At 40.0% G+C, this 15,659-nt stretch overlaps 1 protein-coding gene and 1 long non-coding RNA gene across 3 annotated transcripts; both read right to left on the bottom strand.

Moving 5' to 3' along the window:
- Positions 1–1,085: 1,085 nt before the first annotated feature.
- LOC117728890 (zinc finger protein 239-like) lies at positions 1,086–4,867 on the bottom strand. Its single transcript, XM_034529814.1, has 2 exons — positions 4,774–4,867; positions 1,086–4,684 (listed from the first exon to the last, which is right to left on the bottom strand). The coding sequence occupies exons 1-2, from the start codon at positions 4,865–4,867 to the stop codon at positions 3,594–3,596; spliced, it is 1,185 nt and encodes a 394-aa protein (XP_034385705.1). The 3' UTR covers positions 1,086–3,593.
- Positions 4,868–4,968: 101 nt separating this feature from the next.
- On the bottom strand, positions 4,969–13,187 carry LOC117728872. 2 transcript variants are annotated; one of them, XR_004609264.1, is made up of 3 exons: positions 12,966–13,187; positions 6,555–7,017; positions 4,969–6,103 (listed from the first exon to the last, which is right to left on the bottom strand). It is a non-coding gene; the product is annotated as an uncharacterized LOC117728872 (long non-coding RNA). The 2 variants fall into 2 exon arrangements; XR_004609265.1 differs by lacking the exon at positions 4,969–6,103 and adding an exon at positions 6,180–6,357.
- Positions 13,188–15,659: the final 2,472 nt, after the last annotated feature.

Below are 15,659 nucleotides of genomic sequence, written 5' to 3'. Positions count from 1 at the left end.
TATGAACACGCAGACAAATATTATGTAAAATATTACTGTAAAGTTTCTCACGAGACACGAGAATCTAGATAGAGTTCAAAGGTCAGAATAATATATTGTGTTTGGCAAAAGAAAAACATAAATAAGGTATAAATTTGACGATGCAATATCTGTACAGTGCAAATGTATGTAACGTATATATCATGTTAAACGTATATATCATGGTAAATGGACCTGCACTTGTATTTCTCTTTTCTAGTCTTCTGACCACTAAAAGGCTCTCATTAAGACTATTTGAGTATTTAAACAGGTATGTGCACATTCTTTTTGTAATGTATGTGATTTGTGGATGAGGAAGTTTGTTATTTCAGTCTGAGGAAACCCGTTAAATAAATCGTGGAGTATTACTGTACTTCCTGTTTGAGGCCACTAGGTGGAGCCGCTGCTGGATATCTTCCCTTCCTTCCTCTAATCCCAGTTGATGTGTTTTTAATAATGAATTTATCCTGGACATGAGTCAGCAGCTGTCACTGTTGACTTCCTGCTCTTCATCTTCTCCTCATTCCTACTATTCGGTGCCATTTCAGCCAGGTTTACTTCTATCAACATTTATTTTATTTTCCATGATTTCTATATTTCATATGAAAGAGGGCTTGTTAAGCTACAATACTAATATATTGGTCAATCTCAGGATGTGATGGTCTATGTTGACCATTTCTTTACATACTAGTGTGGCAGCGGGGTGTGGTTAGGCTCAGCTGCAGGGTGGGTGGAGCGGGGGGTGGTTCAGGGAACGCTGCCGTGATGTGTAATCAGCCTCAGCTTGGGTCAATTGGGTGTTTGTTTGTCTTCCATCTAAGAGCAGGAGTAGCTGGAGAATGAGGAAGGAGACCGGGGAGCAGATGCCTGGAGCGTTCTGAAATGAATAAAACCAATTACTGCACTAAAGATCGAGTGTGTTGCCCTCTTTTGTGCCTGCCCGAGACTCAAACCTGTTACAATGAGCAAGACCAAATGTGCACCCTGTTACAGGACATTCACATCTCTTGTAATGTGTTTTTAATACACAGGTATTGGAATAATTAAATTTTCTTTCTTTCAATCATTTTATTTTAAGTTTTTACAAGTTACAGATTACCTCACATTACTAGACAACAAAAAACTGAAAAATAAAAATTACATAACAGCATAACAACCAACTGATATAAATCGAACATGAATCATCATAAATCATCATCCTCCTTATTGAACCTACTATAAAAATTGTATTTATATCATTCTTACCACCATTTTATGTTCAACTCATCCAGGCTACTTGTCGAATGTCCCCCCAAAGAAGATTATGTACAACGTGCTCGCTACACAGGAAGCCAGACACATCGACAACCAATGCTAAAACAGAATTGCAGAACAGGAAACCCCCTTTTATGTCCGTCAAAACCAATAAATCATAATAAGTAAAATATTGCTGACCCATTCCTTCAGAGTCACTTGGGTCCCAAGGTTGCAAAGCCTCTGCGTATGGTTTCGGCATCGTCCTCGCCAATAAAATTCATAAAAGGGTTCCAGACGGAAAATAACCTGTTCACGTCTCCTTGGACAACATGTGTGAGTCTTCCAATGGCAGGAGTTGTAGGACATTGTGAAGCCAGCTAGAGGCAGATGGTGTGGTGCTGTCCAGCCAATGCTAAGCTAATGCTGTAGGATAGATAATCCATATAAGACTGAGGATTCTTCTGTCTGTTTATTACAGGTGAGGCAGTGTGTGGGCCTAGGATACATAAGAGAGGATGGAGCACATTTTATTATGGACGATATTTGGTTCCCAATTTCAAACCAAGTTATTAATTTCTGCACAGAGACAAATTAAATGCACATAAGAGCCAACATGTTGCTTACACCTTAAACATACGCCAGAACATTCTGTCATATGTGCTCCTACTATATATGGTAGTTTGTAATTTATGTATAATTTGCAACTACTACATATTCATTTGCTATTTAACATGATTGTTTTCCATTGGTTAACTGACTTAGTTTTGTTCCTCTTCAGCTGGCAGACTTGGTGAATCACTGACTCCATCAGATCTGGTCCATGACCTTCTTTGAATCGGGGTTCAGAGTTTAAGAATCAGAAAAACTGTGTTTTGGGCCGCTCATACTCATCCTGAAGTTTATTAAAAGACTTTATGGTACCACTTTCATAGAGGTCGTTTATCACCTGGATCCCATGTGTGTTCCATTCTTCAAAACCAGGGGCAATACAGGAAGGAATCAAATTGGGGTTATTAACAATCAGTGCATAACAAGACTATTTTTATTGAAAGAAAACACCTTCTTTACCCTAATCCACATGCTTAGAATGTTACTCACAATAAAGTTGTCACTGGTGCCTAGTGTTTGTTTAACAGTATTTAAGAAAGGTGCACTTGATAATTAGTTACATCCTTTCATTTCAAAGTCTAACCATATTGATTTGGGGTGTTGTGCCACCCATTCTGATACATCTTTCAGTTGTATTGACCAGAAATAATATAGAACATTTGGTACTGCTAGACCCCCATTTACCACTGGCAGTTGGAGTTTCTCTAATATCATTTCAGGGTGTTTATTTTTCCAAATAAATTTAGAAATGGTTTTATGCAAATCTATAAAAAAAATACTTGGGATATTGTTGGGTATCATTTGCAAGGGGTACAACATTCTAGGGAGTATATTCAGCCAAGAAATTGGGAGCGGCAGCCATCTATGTAAATCCAGTTTAATCTGTTTGAGGACAGGAGACAGATTCATCTTCACCAGGTCTTCCAGTTGGGAGCAGACATGGATTCCCAGGTATTTAAAGCCATTGGGAGATAAATTAAATGGAGATATTATGCTGTTATCCAGGTCTCTAATGCCTCCAAGTGGTAGGGCAGTTGATTTACCCATATTGATCTTACAGTCAGAGAATCTACCAAATTCACAGATTATTTTGAGCACATTGATTGTTTAGGGTTATGGAGAAATAGCAGTATATCATCTGCATACAGTGAAATAATATGCTCCATTTTCCCACTGTTAATACCTTTAACATGTAGGTGTATTCTAATAGCCTCGGCCAGAGGTTCAATAACACTCAGATAACAGGGTGGAAATCATATCAGTGAACAATACATTTCATTAATGAAAGCAATTCATTTCACATTTCACGTAAACATTATAAATGTAACTTCCATTAAAACATTGAACATCATGAACACACATATTTAGAGAAACGTTGCTGAAGAGAAAGAAGGTTACAAATGTTCCTCAGTTTCATCACCGATGAGAATTCAGCTCAAACCACAGTGCTGCATAGAGGACATGAAATACTTTGACAATGGAAAACCATTTAAATTCATATATACATGACAACACATAACACATGAAACATAAGACAATACCAGAGAAACTGACATCAAAGAATATAAATTGATGTGAAGCTTAATCTCAGCTGAATAGATTTATGTTGGAGTTTGTATCAGCCTGACAGTTTTTAAGTGTTTAACCATGTTTATTTCAGAGACTCTCATAACTAAATTGTGATTTTTGGAATAACCGAGAAAAGAGAATCTTGTTGAGAAACTCCACGACTAATTAGTTTCTCTAGTGTGGACAACTAAATGTCGTTTCAGATGTTGCTTTTGTGTAAATGTTTTACGACAAACGGAACAACTATATGGTTTCTCTCCTGTGTGGACAAACATGTGACCGTTCAGGTTTCTCTGAAGAGAAAATGTTTTACTACACACGGAACAACAAAATGGTTTCTCTCCTGTGTGGACAAACATGTGATCGTTCAGGCTTACTTTATGTGAAAATGTTTTACTACACACAGAACAACCAAATGGTTTCTCTCCTGTGTGGACAATCATGTGAAAGTTCAGGTTTCCCTTACGTGAAAATGTTTTACTACACACTGAACAACTAAATGGTTTCTCTCCTGTGTGGACAGTCATGTGAAAGTTCAGGTTTCCCTTAAGTGAAAATGTTTTACTACACAAGGAACAACTAAATGGTTTCTCACCTGTGTGGACACTCATGTGTTTCTTTAGATACTTATTGAATCCAAATCTTTTGCCACAAAGCGAACATTGAAATGGTTTCTCTCCTGTGTGGACAGTCATGTGTTTCTTTAGATACTTATTGAATCCAAATCTTTTGTCACAAAGTGAGCATTGAAATGGTTTCTCTCCTGTTTTGGAGCTAGTGGGTTTCTCCAGATGTCCCTTGTGGTCAGAGCTTCCAGCACATTCAGGAGAGCTGATTGATGTATTTCCAGTACTACAGTTCACATCACTTACAGGTACTTCTTTGTTTTGAGGGTTCACATCTGACTGAGGTTCCTCAGTCTCCTCCCCATCATCACTGTCCTCAGTCCCCTCCCAATCATCACTGTCCTCAGTCTCATCAGTATCTGGTCCTGGATGTCTTTCTGGATCTAACTTCCTGTCTGGTTCTGGTCCTCCACAATCCGCTCCATCAGCTTCTGTTTCCATGTGTTCAGTTTGTCTTTGATGAAGCTGAGAGGACTGAGCTTCCTCTTCATCATCTTCACTCTTTACAGTGAATGAGAACTTGAGACCAGCCTCCTCCAGCCCTTGAAGCTGCTCTCGCTCCTGACTGGTCCAGAGTTCCTCCTGTTCCTCTTTAATGTGGGGGGGCTCTGGGTCCTCCTGTTCCTCTTTAATGTGGGGAGGTTCTAGATCCTCCTGTTCCTCTTTAATGTGGCGGGGCTCTGGGTCCTCCTGTTCCTCTTTAATGTGGGGGGGCTCTGGTTCCTCTTGGTCCGCTTTAATGTCGGGGGGCTCTGGTTCCTCTTGGTCCGCTTTAATGTCGGGGGGCTCTGGAGAATAATAAAATACATTAATACATCTTATGTATCTCATATTTAACTCTTTATTATTCAAGAGGTTTATCAATGAAAAAGCAGTGAATTAGTTGTGAATGAGAGAAGCATGACCTCTTTTGTCATTAATCGTCCTTTTATTGATAAAGAACAATATAATAAAGCCTTGGGCTGCAGAAGAGGAGGAACCAGTCCTCCATCAGGGACGTTCCAGTGAAGCAAACGCAGCCTGAAGCTGGAGAGCAGAAGATCTGAGCAAGAAGAACTAAATCTGAGTACATGAATACAGTTTGAGCACAAATCCACCTTTACCCTAAAATATATTTTAAACAGTATTTACAAACAAGCAATATTTTGTAAAAAGTTCTTCTAAAATTTAATTGAAATTTTACGCCATTTTTATGTTATTTTATTTAGCCAATTCATAACCTGCAAGTAACCACAAAGATATGCTTAATAATTCTTGATTTCATTTAATTATCATAAAATAAACTCAGATAACAGGGTGGAAATCATATCAGTGAACAAGGGGTACAACATTCTAGGGAGTATATTCAGCCAAGAAATTGGGAGCGGCAGCCATCTATGTACATCCAGTTTAATCTGTTTGAGGACAGGAGACAGATTCATCTTCACCAGGTCTTCCAGTTGGGAGCAGACATGGATTCCCAGGTATTTAAAGCCATTGGGAGATAAATTAAATGGAGATATTATGCTGTTATCCGGGTCTCTACTGCCTCCAAGTGGTAGGGCAGTTGATTTACCCATATTGATCTTACAGTCAGAGAATCTACCAAATTCACAGATTATTTCGAGCACATTGATTGTTTAGGGTTATGGAAAAATAGCAGTATATCATCTGCATACAGTGAAATAATATGCTCCATTTTCCCACTGTTAATACCTTTAACATGTAGGTGTATTCTAATAGCCTCGGCCAGAGGTTCAATGACACTCAGATAACAGGGTGGAAATCATATCAGTGAACAATACATTTCATAAATGAAACCAATTCATTTCACATTTCACGTACACATTATAAATGTAACTTCCATTAAAACATTAATCATGAACACACATATTTATTTAAAAATAAAACCAGTCTGCTGCAGCTTGGTTACAAACTCTGGGACAAATATAGAAGAACAACATTGAACTGAAGTCATTTTGGTGGAAACATTGGATGAACTTTCCAAATGTTTGGGGGCTCTGGGTCCTCCTGTTCCTCTTTAATGTGGGGGGGCTCTGGGTCTACTGGAGAACAATAACACACATTAATATGTCTTATGAATCTCATATTAAACTCTTTATTATTCAAAAGGTTTATCAATGAAAAAGAAGTGAATTAGTTGTGAATGAGAGAAGCATGACCTCTTTTGTCATTAATCGTCCTTTTATTGATAAAGAACAATATAATAAAGCCTTGGGCTGCAGAAGAGGAGGAACCAGTCCTCCATCAGGGACGTTCCAGTGAAGCAAACGCAGCCTGAAGCTGGAGAGCAGAAGATCTGAGCAAGAAGAACTAAATCTGAGTACATGAATACAGTTTGAGCACAAATCCAAGAGCCTGAGAGATGTAGTACAGTAAAAAGTACAATATGTACCTCTGAGTAAAACTATGACCGTGTTTAAGTACTTTAGTACAGTACCTGTAACTCTACCTCAGTACATGAAGTTTAAAGCGACAAAGAAACAAAGGACCAACCTGCTCTGTGTAACCGGACTTCCGGGTTGAACACAGCGTCCAGTCGTTTCCGGTGTCGCTCGTTCTCCTCTCTGGAACTACAAAGTTCCTCCTCGTACTCTGCTATCGTTCTTTCAAACAGACCAAAGATCTCTTGCGCAGCCGCAGTTAGTCGCTGGTTGACTAAACATCTCAGCTGTTGGACTTTAGACATCTTCACGAGCTCACAGAAACGTTTCCTCCAGACAACTCCGTTAAAAACGCTTCGCTCACTCGGACCCGCTCGGTGTCGCTCGGCTCCGTTCGGGTCCGTCTCCCTCCTGCTGGCGCGCTGACGTCACGAGGAGACGATCCGGACGTGTTCAATGAAGCGGAACCACACAGAGTCCACTCAGACAGGTCCACGTGCACGTTGTGGGTCGATGACGCGCACAGTTTAGTCTCTATGACGAGTCGTTCCGGTTGTATCTGAAGAACCGTGTGACTAAAAGAGTTGGACTCACGCTGGAAAACCAGCGTAACGGATCAACAGGCCTGTTAAACACACATTACGTCTATCACTTAGTATTAGTCATTAGTATTATATGACATTTTTTTATAAATATATGTTAAGATTTATTATATGATATATTTATTATGAGTCCGAAAGAAACCATTCTGCCAAACAAGTAACTACATATACATACATTTAAGCGCCTGTGTGTTTTGAAAAGCGCTATATAAATTGGATGTATTATTCTTATTATACGTAAATATAGATAGATATGTATGGTATATTATTACTATATGACATATTTATTATATGTTTCTGAAAGAACCATTCTGTTTAACAACTATATATATATATAGATATATATTTAAGCAATAAGGTTCGATAGGCAGGACTTTTGCTTTTATAATACGGTTGCCAGCGACATTATAAATAGTAAGTAAATAGTAAGCTGCCTTTCAGCACAAAATAGTTGTAGCCACCAAACGTTGTGTATCGCATTTCAGTAGCCGAGAGAAAATAGTCACCATGTGTGGGGCTGTTGCTGAGCAACAGACAAACAGCATTGGGAACATCGCGTTTATTAGCCTAGCTAACTTTAGATCTCGCACAATCTCATTCATTCACATTGCTCATTTTGTAAAAGTTGCCATTAAAATAACAAACATGACAATGCACTTGCTACTCCACTTTGTTCATGTTGATTTGGATGTCTCCATTACTTGTGCATCATGTCCCCTTCGTCTGATGACATCGCTTCCCACCACTCGTGCTCTCTTTGCCGGTGGTGAAGCGCCTTCATCTACACGTATTATTAAAAAAAAAAAAAATATATATATATATATATATATATATATATATATATACACACACACATATACACATATACAATGGGTACAGAAAGTATTCAGACCCCTTTAAATGTGTCACTCGTTTCATTGCAGCCATTTGCTAAAATCAAAAAAGTTAATTTTATTTCCCATTAATGTACTCAGCACCCCAACTTGACAGAAAAAAACAGAACTGTTTGCAAATTTATTAAAAAGATCATAAGTGGTCATAAGTATTCAGACCCTTTGCTGTGACACTCATATTTAACTTACATGCGGTCCATTTCTTCTGATCCTCCTTGAGATGGTTCCACTCCTTCATTGGAGTCCAGCTGTGTTTAATTAAACTGATTGGACTTGATTAGGAAAGGCACACACCTGTCTATATGCATGGCAGAGCAACTGAGAATGATGAGGTCCAAGGAACTGCCCAAGGAGCTCAGAGACAGAATGGTGGCACAGATCTGGCCACAGTTACACAAGATATTCTGCAGCACTCGAGGTTCCTAAGAGCACAGTGGCCTCCATAATCCTTAAATGGAAGAAGTGTGGGACAACCAGAACTCTTCCTAGACCTGGCCGTCCAGCCAAACTGAGCAACCGTGGGAGAAGAGCCTTGGTGAGAGGTAAAGAAGAACCCAAAGATCACTTTGGCTGAGCTCCAGTGATGCAGTAGGGAGATGGGAGAACGTTCCACAAAGTATCACTGCAGCACTCCGCCAGTCAGGCTTTATGGCAGAGTGGCCCAACGGAAGCCTCTCCTCAGGGCAAGACATATAAAAAGCCCATATGAAGGACTCCCAGACTATGAGAAATAAGATTCTCTGGTCTGATGAGACCAAGATTGAACTTGTTGGCATTAATTCAAAGCGGTATGTGTGGAGAAAACCAGGCACTGCTCATCACCTGCCCAATACAACCCCAACAGTGAAACATGGTGGTGGCAGCATCATGCTATGGGGGTGTTTTTCAGCTGCAGGGACAGGACGACTGGTTGCAATTAAAGGAAAGATGAATGCGGCCAGAGTGCTCTGGACCTCAGACTGGGCCGAAGGTTCACCTTCCAACAAGACAATGACCCTGAGCACACAGCTAAAATAACAAAGGAGTGGCTTCGGAACAACTCTGTGACCATTCTTGACTGGCCCAGCCAGAGCCCTGACCTAAACCCAATTGAGCATCTCTGGAGAGACCTGAAAATGGCTGTTCACCAACGTTCACCATCCAACCTGACCGAACTGGAGTGGATCTGCAAGGAAGAATTGCAGAGGATCTCCAAATCCAGGTGTGAAAAACTTGTTGCATCATTCCCAAGAAGACTCATGGCTGTACTAGCTCAAAAGGGTCTGAATACTTATGACCATGTGATATTTCAGTTTTTTTCTGTCAAGATGGGGTGCTGAGTACATTAATGAAAAACAAAATGAACTTTTTTGATTTGAGCAAATGGCTGCAATGAAACAGAGTGAAACATATAAAGGTGTCTAAATGCTTACCGTACCCACTGTATATATATTATATGTATATATATATATTATATGTATATATATATATATATATATATATATACATATATATATATATATATATATATACACAGTCTTAATCCATGACCCAGAGTTCAGATCAGGAAGCAGAAGCAGAGTTGTAGTCTTCCACCCTTCTCTGCACTTCCATTCGAGCAGTTACCCACCCTTAACCTTAACTCTATAGAGACTGTGTCTGTCCCACGGCCACTTCAATTAATTAAATCAAAAGTAACCAGAAGAGGAGTCATACTAAATAACCTCATACAGGTTAACATCACTACTGCCACAGTGGAACAAAACAGGATAATTAAATGTGGACTCCTACATATTAGATCTCTGTCATCTAAAGCTGTATTAGTAAATGATTTAATATCAGACAATCACATTGATTTATTGTGTCTTACTGAAACCTGGCTGAGCCATGAAGAATATGTCAGCCTAAATGAATCAACTCCTCCAAGTCATATTTATACTCACATTCCTCGAGGCACCGGCCGAGGAGGTGGAGTAGCATCCATCTTTGACTCAAGCCTATTAATGAATCCTAAACCTAAACTAAACTACAACTCATTTGAAAGCCTTGTTCTTAGTCTTTCACATCCAACCTGTAAAACATTACAGCCAATCCTATGTGTTATACTGTACCGGCCACCAGGTCCATATTCTGAATTTATATCTGAATTTTCAGAGTGTTTATCAAGTTTAGTCCTTAAAACTGATAAGGTTATTATTGTAGGAGATTTTAATATTCATGTGGATATTGATAATGATTGCCTTAGTGCTGCATTTATCTCATTGTTGGACTCGATTGGCTTCTGTCAGAGAGTACAGAAACCCACTCACTGCTTTGGCCACACCCTCGACCTTGTTCTTACATATGGCATTGACATTGAGCATTTGGAGGTCTTCCCACAGAACCCTCTTCTGTCAGACCATTACCTCATAACTTTTGAGTTTATACTCCCGGAGTGTACACCGTTAGTCAAAGGTTTCTACACCAGATGTCTAACTGACAGTGCTGTAGCTACATTTAAAGAAGAGATTCCTTCTGCATTTGATTCAATACCACGTCTCAATGTGACGGAGGACTCCTGTGCTAACTTTAGTCCGTCCCAGATTGATCATCTTGTCGATAGTGCTACAGGCTCACTGAGAATGACACTAGACTCGATAGCCCCTCTGAAGAAAAAGACAGTGAGGCAAAGGAGGTTTGCTCCCTGGTATAACCCTCAGACCCGCGACCTAAAGCAAACTTCATGAAAGCTTGAGAGCATATGGCGTCAAGAGGAGTGGCCTTGGAAACGGCTGTATGCCCTGGTGTATATTTGGATGGCTTTTCTCCCATTAACCTAGACCAATTGTCCTCAATGGTTTCTACTTCTAAAACGTCTACCTGTCTCTTGGACCCCATCCCAACGAGGCTGCTTAAAGACGTGTTGCCTTTAATTGGCACCTCTCTGTTGGATATTGTTAATGTGTCTTTGCTAACAGGCCATGTACCACATTCCTTCAAAGTAGCTGTAATTAAACCTCTCCTGAAAAAGCCCACTCTTAATCCAGAGGTGTTGGCTAACTACAGACCCATCTCTAACCTTCCCTTCCTCTCTAAGATCTTTGAGAAAGTAGTCGCAAATCAGTTGTGTGACTTTCTACATCAGAATAGTTTATTTGAGGAGTTTCAGTCAGGATTTAGATACTCAATTATATCTATTGATCAAACCAGAGGAGACCAACCAGCTCGCTAAAATTCAAGAATGTCTTAAAGACATAAAAACATGGATGACCTGCAACTTCCTGATGTTAAACTCAGACAAAACTGAAGTTATTTTACTGGGCCCTGAACACCTCAGAGATCAATTATCTGGTGATGTGGTTTCTGTAGATGGCATTTCCCTGGCATCCAACACCACTGTAAAGAATCTCTAGTTATCTTTGACCGAGACTTGTCCTTTAACTCCCACGTTAAGCAAATCTCAAGGATTGCATTTTTTCATCTACGTAACATTTCAAAAATAAGGCACATCTTGTCTCAAAAAGATGCAGAAAAGCTGGTTCACGCGTTTGTTACTTCCAGACTAGATTACTGCAACTCCTTATTATCAGGCTGCTCTAATAAGTCTCTTAAGTCCCTCCAGTTGATCCAGAATGCTGCAGCTCGTGTACTCACAAAAACTAAGAAAAGAGATCACATTACTCCTGTATTAGCTGCTCTGCACTGGCTCCCTGTAAAATCAAGAATCACATTTAAAATTCTTCTCCTCAGCTACAAAGCCTTGATTGGTGATGCCCCATCATATCTTAAGGAGCTTGTAGTACCATATTGCCCCACTAGAGAGCTGCACTCATTGTGGGGCTACTCATGGTTCTTAGAGTCCTAAAAAGTAGGATGGGAGCCAGAGCCTTCAGTTATCAAGCTCCTCTTTTATGGAACCAGCTTCCACTTTCAGTCCGGGAGGCAGACACAGTCACCTCATTCAAGAATAGACTTAAGACTTTCCTCTTTAATAGTGCTTACAGTTAGGGCTGAATCAGGTTTGTCCTGGTCCAGCCCCTTGATATGCTGCTATAGGCTTATAGGCTGCTGGGGGATGTTTTAGGATACACTGAGCACCTCTCTCCTCTTCTCTCTCTCCTTATGGATGAATTTACATCTCTCCATTGCACCTTATTAACTCTGCTTCCTCCCCGGAGTCGTTGTGACTTCACGTCTCATAGGGTCCATTGGACCTGGAGGTGTCTGATGCTGGTGAGCCGGTCTCCCATTGGCCCTGCTGATGCCCCGCCCCCCCTCCTCTCTACCTCCTTCTGTTTCATGGATTGGAGTTTCATTCATACATTGTCATATTCATGTAATGTGTTTATGTAACTTTATAAATGCTGTTCATTCTGTACACATGACATCTATTCATCTGTCCATCCGGGGAGAGGGATCCTCCTCTGTTGCTCTCCTGAAGGTTTCTTCCCTTTTTTCCCTGTCAAAGGTTATTTTTGGGGAGTTTTTCCTGATCCAATGTGAGGTCAAAGGTCAGGGATGTCGTATGTGTACAGATTGTAAAGCCCTCTGAGGGGAGTTTGTAATTTGTGATATTGGGCTATACAAAAATAAACTGAATTGAATTGAAAATAATATATATATATATATATATGCACACACATACATATATATATATATATATATATATATATATATATATATATATATATATATATATATATATATATGTATGTATGTGTATATATATATATATATATATATATATATATATTTACTCTATGGGGTTAATACACCTACATAAAGGGAGGACTCCAACATGATTGGGCGGTTAGCAGCTAGCTAGCGAGCTAACTGGACGTGTCATGTTGCAGCCACAGATAAACGTCACCGGTACAACATGAACAGACACCACACGAGCACCGGGGAACGCTGCTGCTGTTGTTGTTGTTGTTGTTGTTGTTGTTGCTGGCTGTATGTGTTCATCAACTGCTCCTGTTTAAGTCAGCTAGCTAGCGTCAGCTAACTCTCGAGCGCTAGCTTGTAGCTACACGTTCTCACGTCAGCTTGGATTCAAAGGAGCTCGCTCACCTGTAAAAGTCTCTTCTTCTCCTCCGGGTCCACACGAGACGGGTCGTTTCATCGGCACCGATCACTTGGGATCGATATCCCGTTATCGGTAACGTCAAGTGGGTTTCCACGCCTTCAAGAACCGCCTCTCCCCCGCAGCTTACACCGCAGCTAACGCTAGGTCCCGACCGACACACAGGGCTGTGACGCTGCGACCTGTCTGTCTGCCTGTCTGTCTGTGACGCTGCGACCTGTCTGTCTGTCTCTCTGTCTCATTCACGCCCACGAAGACAAAAGAGGTCCATAACACACAGAACATTACAAGTGCCATCTGGTTAAAAATCTGGTATATATATATTAAAAAAACTATAAATTGTCGTATCTTCTTGGGCAGAGTGGTCATATAATATATATAAAAGATTTATTATCTGTTCATAAATCATAAATGTCCTGTATCCAAATCTAAAAAGTATTAGCATAAAATAATAAAAGTGAAATACTCGTTGGGCAGAGTGTAATATTTGATCACCATGTTATTGGAATATTATTACTGAATCTTTTATGAGTAATATTGTAGTTTAGTAACAGCTGTTGGAGGTGGAGCAGATTTGAATGGCTTGATATACTGCTGCATAGTTTAATCTACAGCACAGCATCATATCTTATTAACTGATCCCTCGTTCTGTAAAGTCACTAGAATAAAAGTCAAAAGTGAAATATTTCCTCCTGAGATGTCTTGAAATAGAAGTCAGTTAAAATACAGAGAAACAGTTGTGAGATACAATTTACCTCCGATAACTTAATATGTATAAAAAGAAAATCCTGCACGTCAAAGTGATAATCTAAGACATAAAAGTTAAAAAAGTTAAAATACAGGGATACAATGAAAACATAAATATGTGTAGGTTAATAAAAACAAATGAATAAAGTGTAATATAACTATGTTGGCAGAACTGCTCTGACATTCATTCACCTGAGAGATATTAAAGCTGCGTGATGCCATTTATTTATGTTGTTGTGCAGAAAAGTGAAGTGAAGGAAACTGATCTGGGAACAGAATGAAAGATCCAATCAGTAACCTCCGTTTCTCAGGTGAGAAGCAACACTAATGTTTAGACATTGGATCTTGTGTTTGTTGACCAACAAAGACCTGATTGTGTCTGTTAAAGCAGGAAGTTAGTGACAATCCGCCCATTAAAATGTTGTTTCCTGGTCTGTTCTCAAGTCAATTCATTACAGATATCCCTAATTCATTCATCTTTAATCTCAGTAATAAGAATAATACATTTTAAAATACTCAAAGACACTTTACAAACATTACAATCATCATAAAAGGTCAATACACTAAACAACATGACGGTAGAGAACACAGGACATGGATGATTAAAACAGCTGTTAGCTGCACCATGTGAAGCCTTCTCCCCTTTAGCCGAGAGCCCGTGAAGCAGCATCTGAGCCATGTGACCTGTCTGTTATTAATGGACACGATTATGAGTTTGTTATTGGAGGAACCAGCAGAGGACACAACCAAACGAGTCTAATGCTCAGCAGTTTGTTTGTTGTTATCGTGATCCTATCAAGGGTTGTTGTGTTGGTTCCACATACCACCACAACCAGTACTCACCCTCAACTCTGGTAGGAAGGACTTCTTTTACCACGACTGTTGAAGAAGACGTCACTGACCTCTAGTGGTGGGAGCCATGTATGACATGCACGACATTGTATTCCACAGCGGCTTCAGTTTGCCCTTTTCATAACGAAATGCATGTAATATTAATGTAGAATATGACACCGCTGGCTTTTCACAATACCAGGACTACTTTGTTTTATAGTCTGAAGCTGTGCTGGGCTAAATGATCATCACTGATTGGCCAATATCTCAAGACGAGTAACTTGGGACTGGACTTTATTGTGGTATTTGGCACAAGTACATCATCGTGACTATGATGATAATGTAGGAGTCTTTAGAGGGCTTTACAATCTGTACACATACGACATCCCTGACCTTTGACCTCACATCAGATCAGGAAAAACTCCCCAAAAAATAGAAAATACTCTTTCACAGGGCAAAAGGGAAGAAACCTTCAGGAGAGCAACAGAGGAGGATCCCTCTCCCCGGATGGACAGAAGCAATAGATGTTATGTGACCAGATGAACAACGTTACAGAGTTACATAAACATTCAATTTATATGACTGAATGTATGAATAATTAGTAGTAGGCATGGATCACGATCCAGATTTCCACAATCCATGAAACAGAATGAGGAAGAGAGGAGAAGGAAGGGGGGGGCAATGAGGTCAGGCCTTTGAGGCAGGAGGCACAGAGAAGGAGGCAGGGCCATTGGGAAGGTGTGGTGTATTCTCCGCTTCCTTAAAAGATCGATTTCCAACATACCGATTCACATGTGTTTTTGGTCAGTGGCCCCTCAAAAGAATGCCCTTTGACCTGTTGGAGGGGGGGTCTGTTCCTGTGCCCGGAGGTTATGTGTTATGTTATGTCCAAGGGTGAATAGTACATATATGAAGTCTGGTACTTTAGGTCCAGAAACAACTGAGAATGTTCATACAACAACTCAGACTACTACTCTAGCTATGACTTTGAAGGGAATGAAGGCTACAACAGTGACGACATCTTTGGCTTCTACGACATTTGTAAATGTAACACAGACATCCAACGTGACATCTTCGACAGGTAAGGATGTGATTAATGTAAC

This window comes from Cyclopterus lumpus, chromosome 3 (genome assembly GCF_009769545.1).
Source record: "Cyclopterus lumpus isolate fCycLum1 chromosome 3, fCycLum1.pri, whole genome shotgun sequence".
Classification (NCBI taxonomy): domain Eukaryota; kingdom Metazoa; phylum Chordata; class Actinopteri; order Perciformes; family Cyclopteridae; genus Cyclopterus; species Cyclopterus lumpus.
The sequence above is the reverse complement of the archived record's forward strand: the minus strand, read 5'-3'. Positions and strand labels throughout refer to the sequence as shown.

Coding starts and splice junctions, on each gene's coding strand:
- LOC117728890 (XM_034529814.1), bottom strand. CDS start 4,867: ATGTATTTTATTATTCTCCAGAGCCCCCCGACATTAAAGCGGACCAAG. Junction 4,685..4,773: donor GCGGACCAAGAGGAACCAGA/GCCCCCCCACAT, acceptor CCCACATTAAAG/AGGAACAGGAGGACCCAGAG.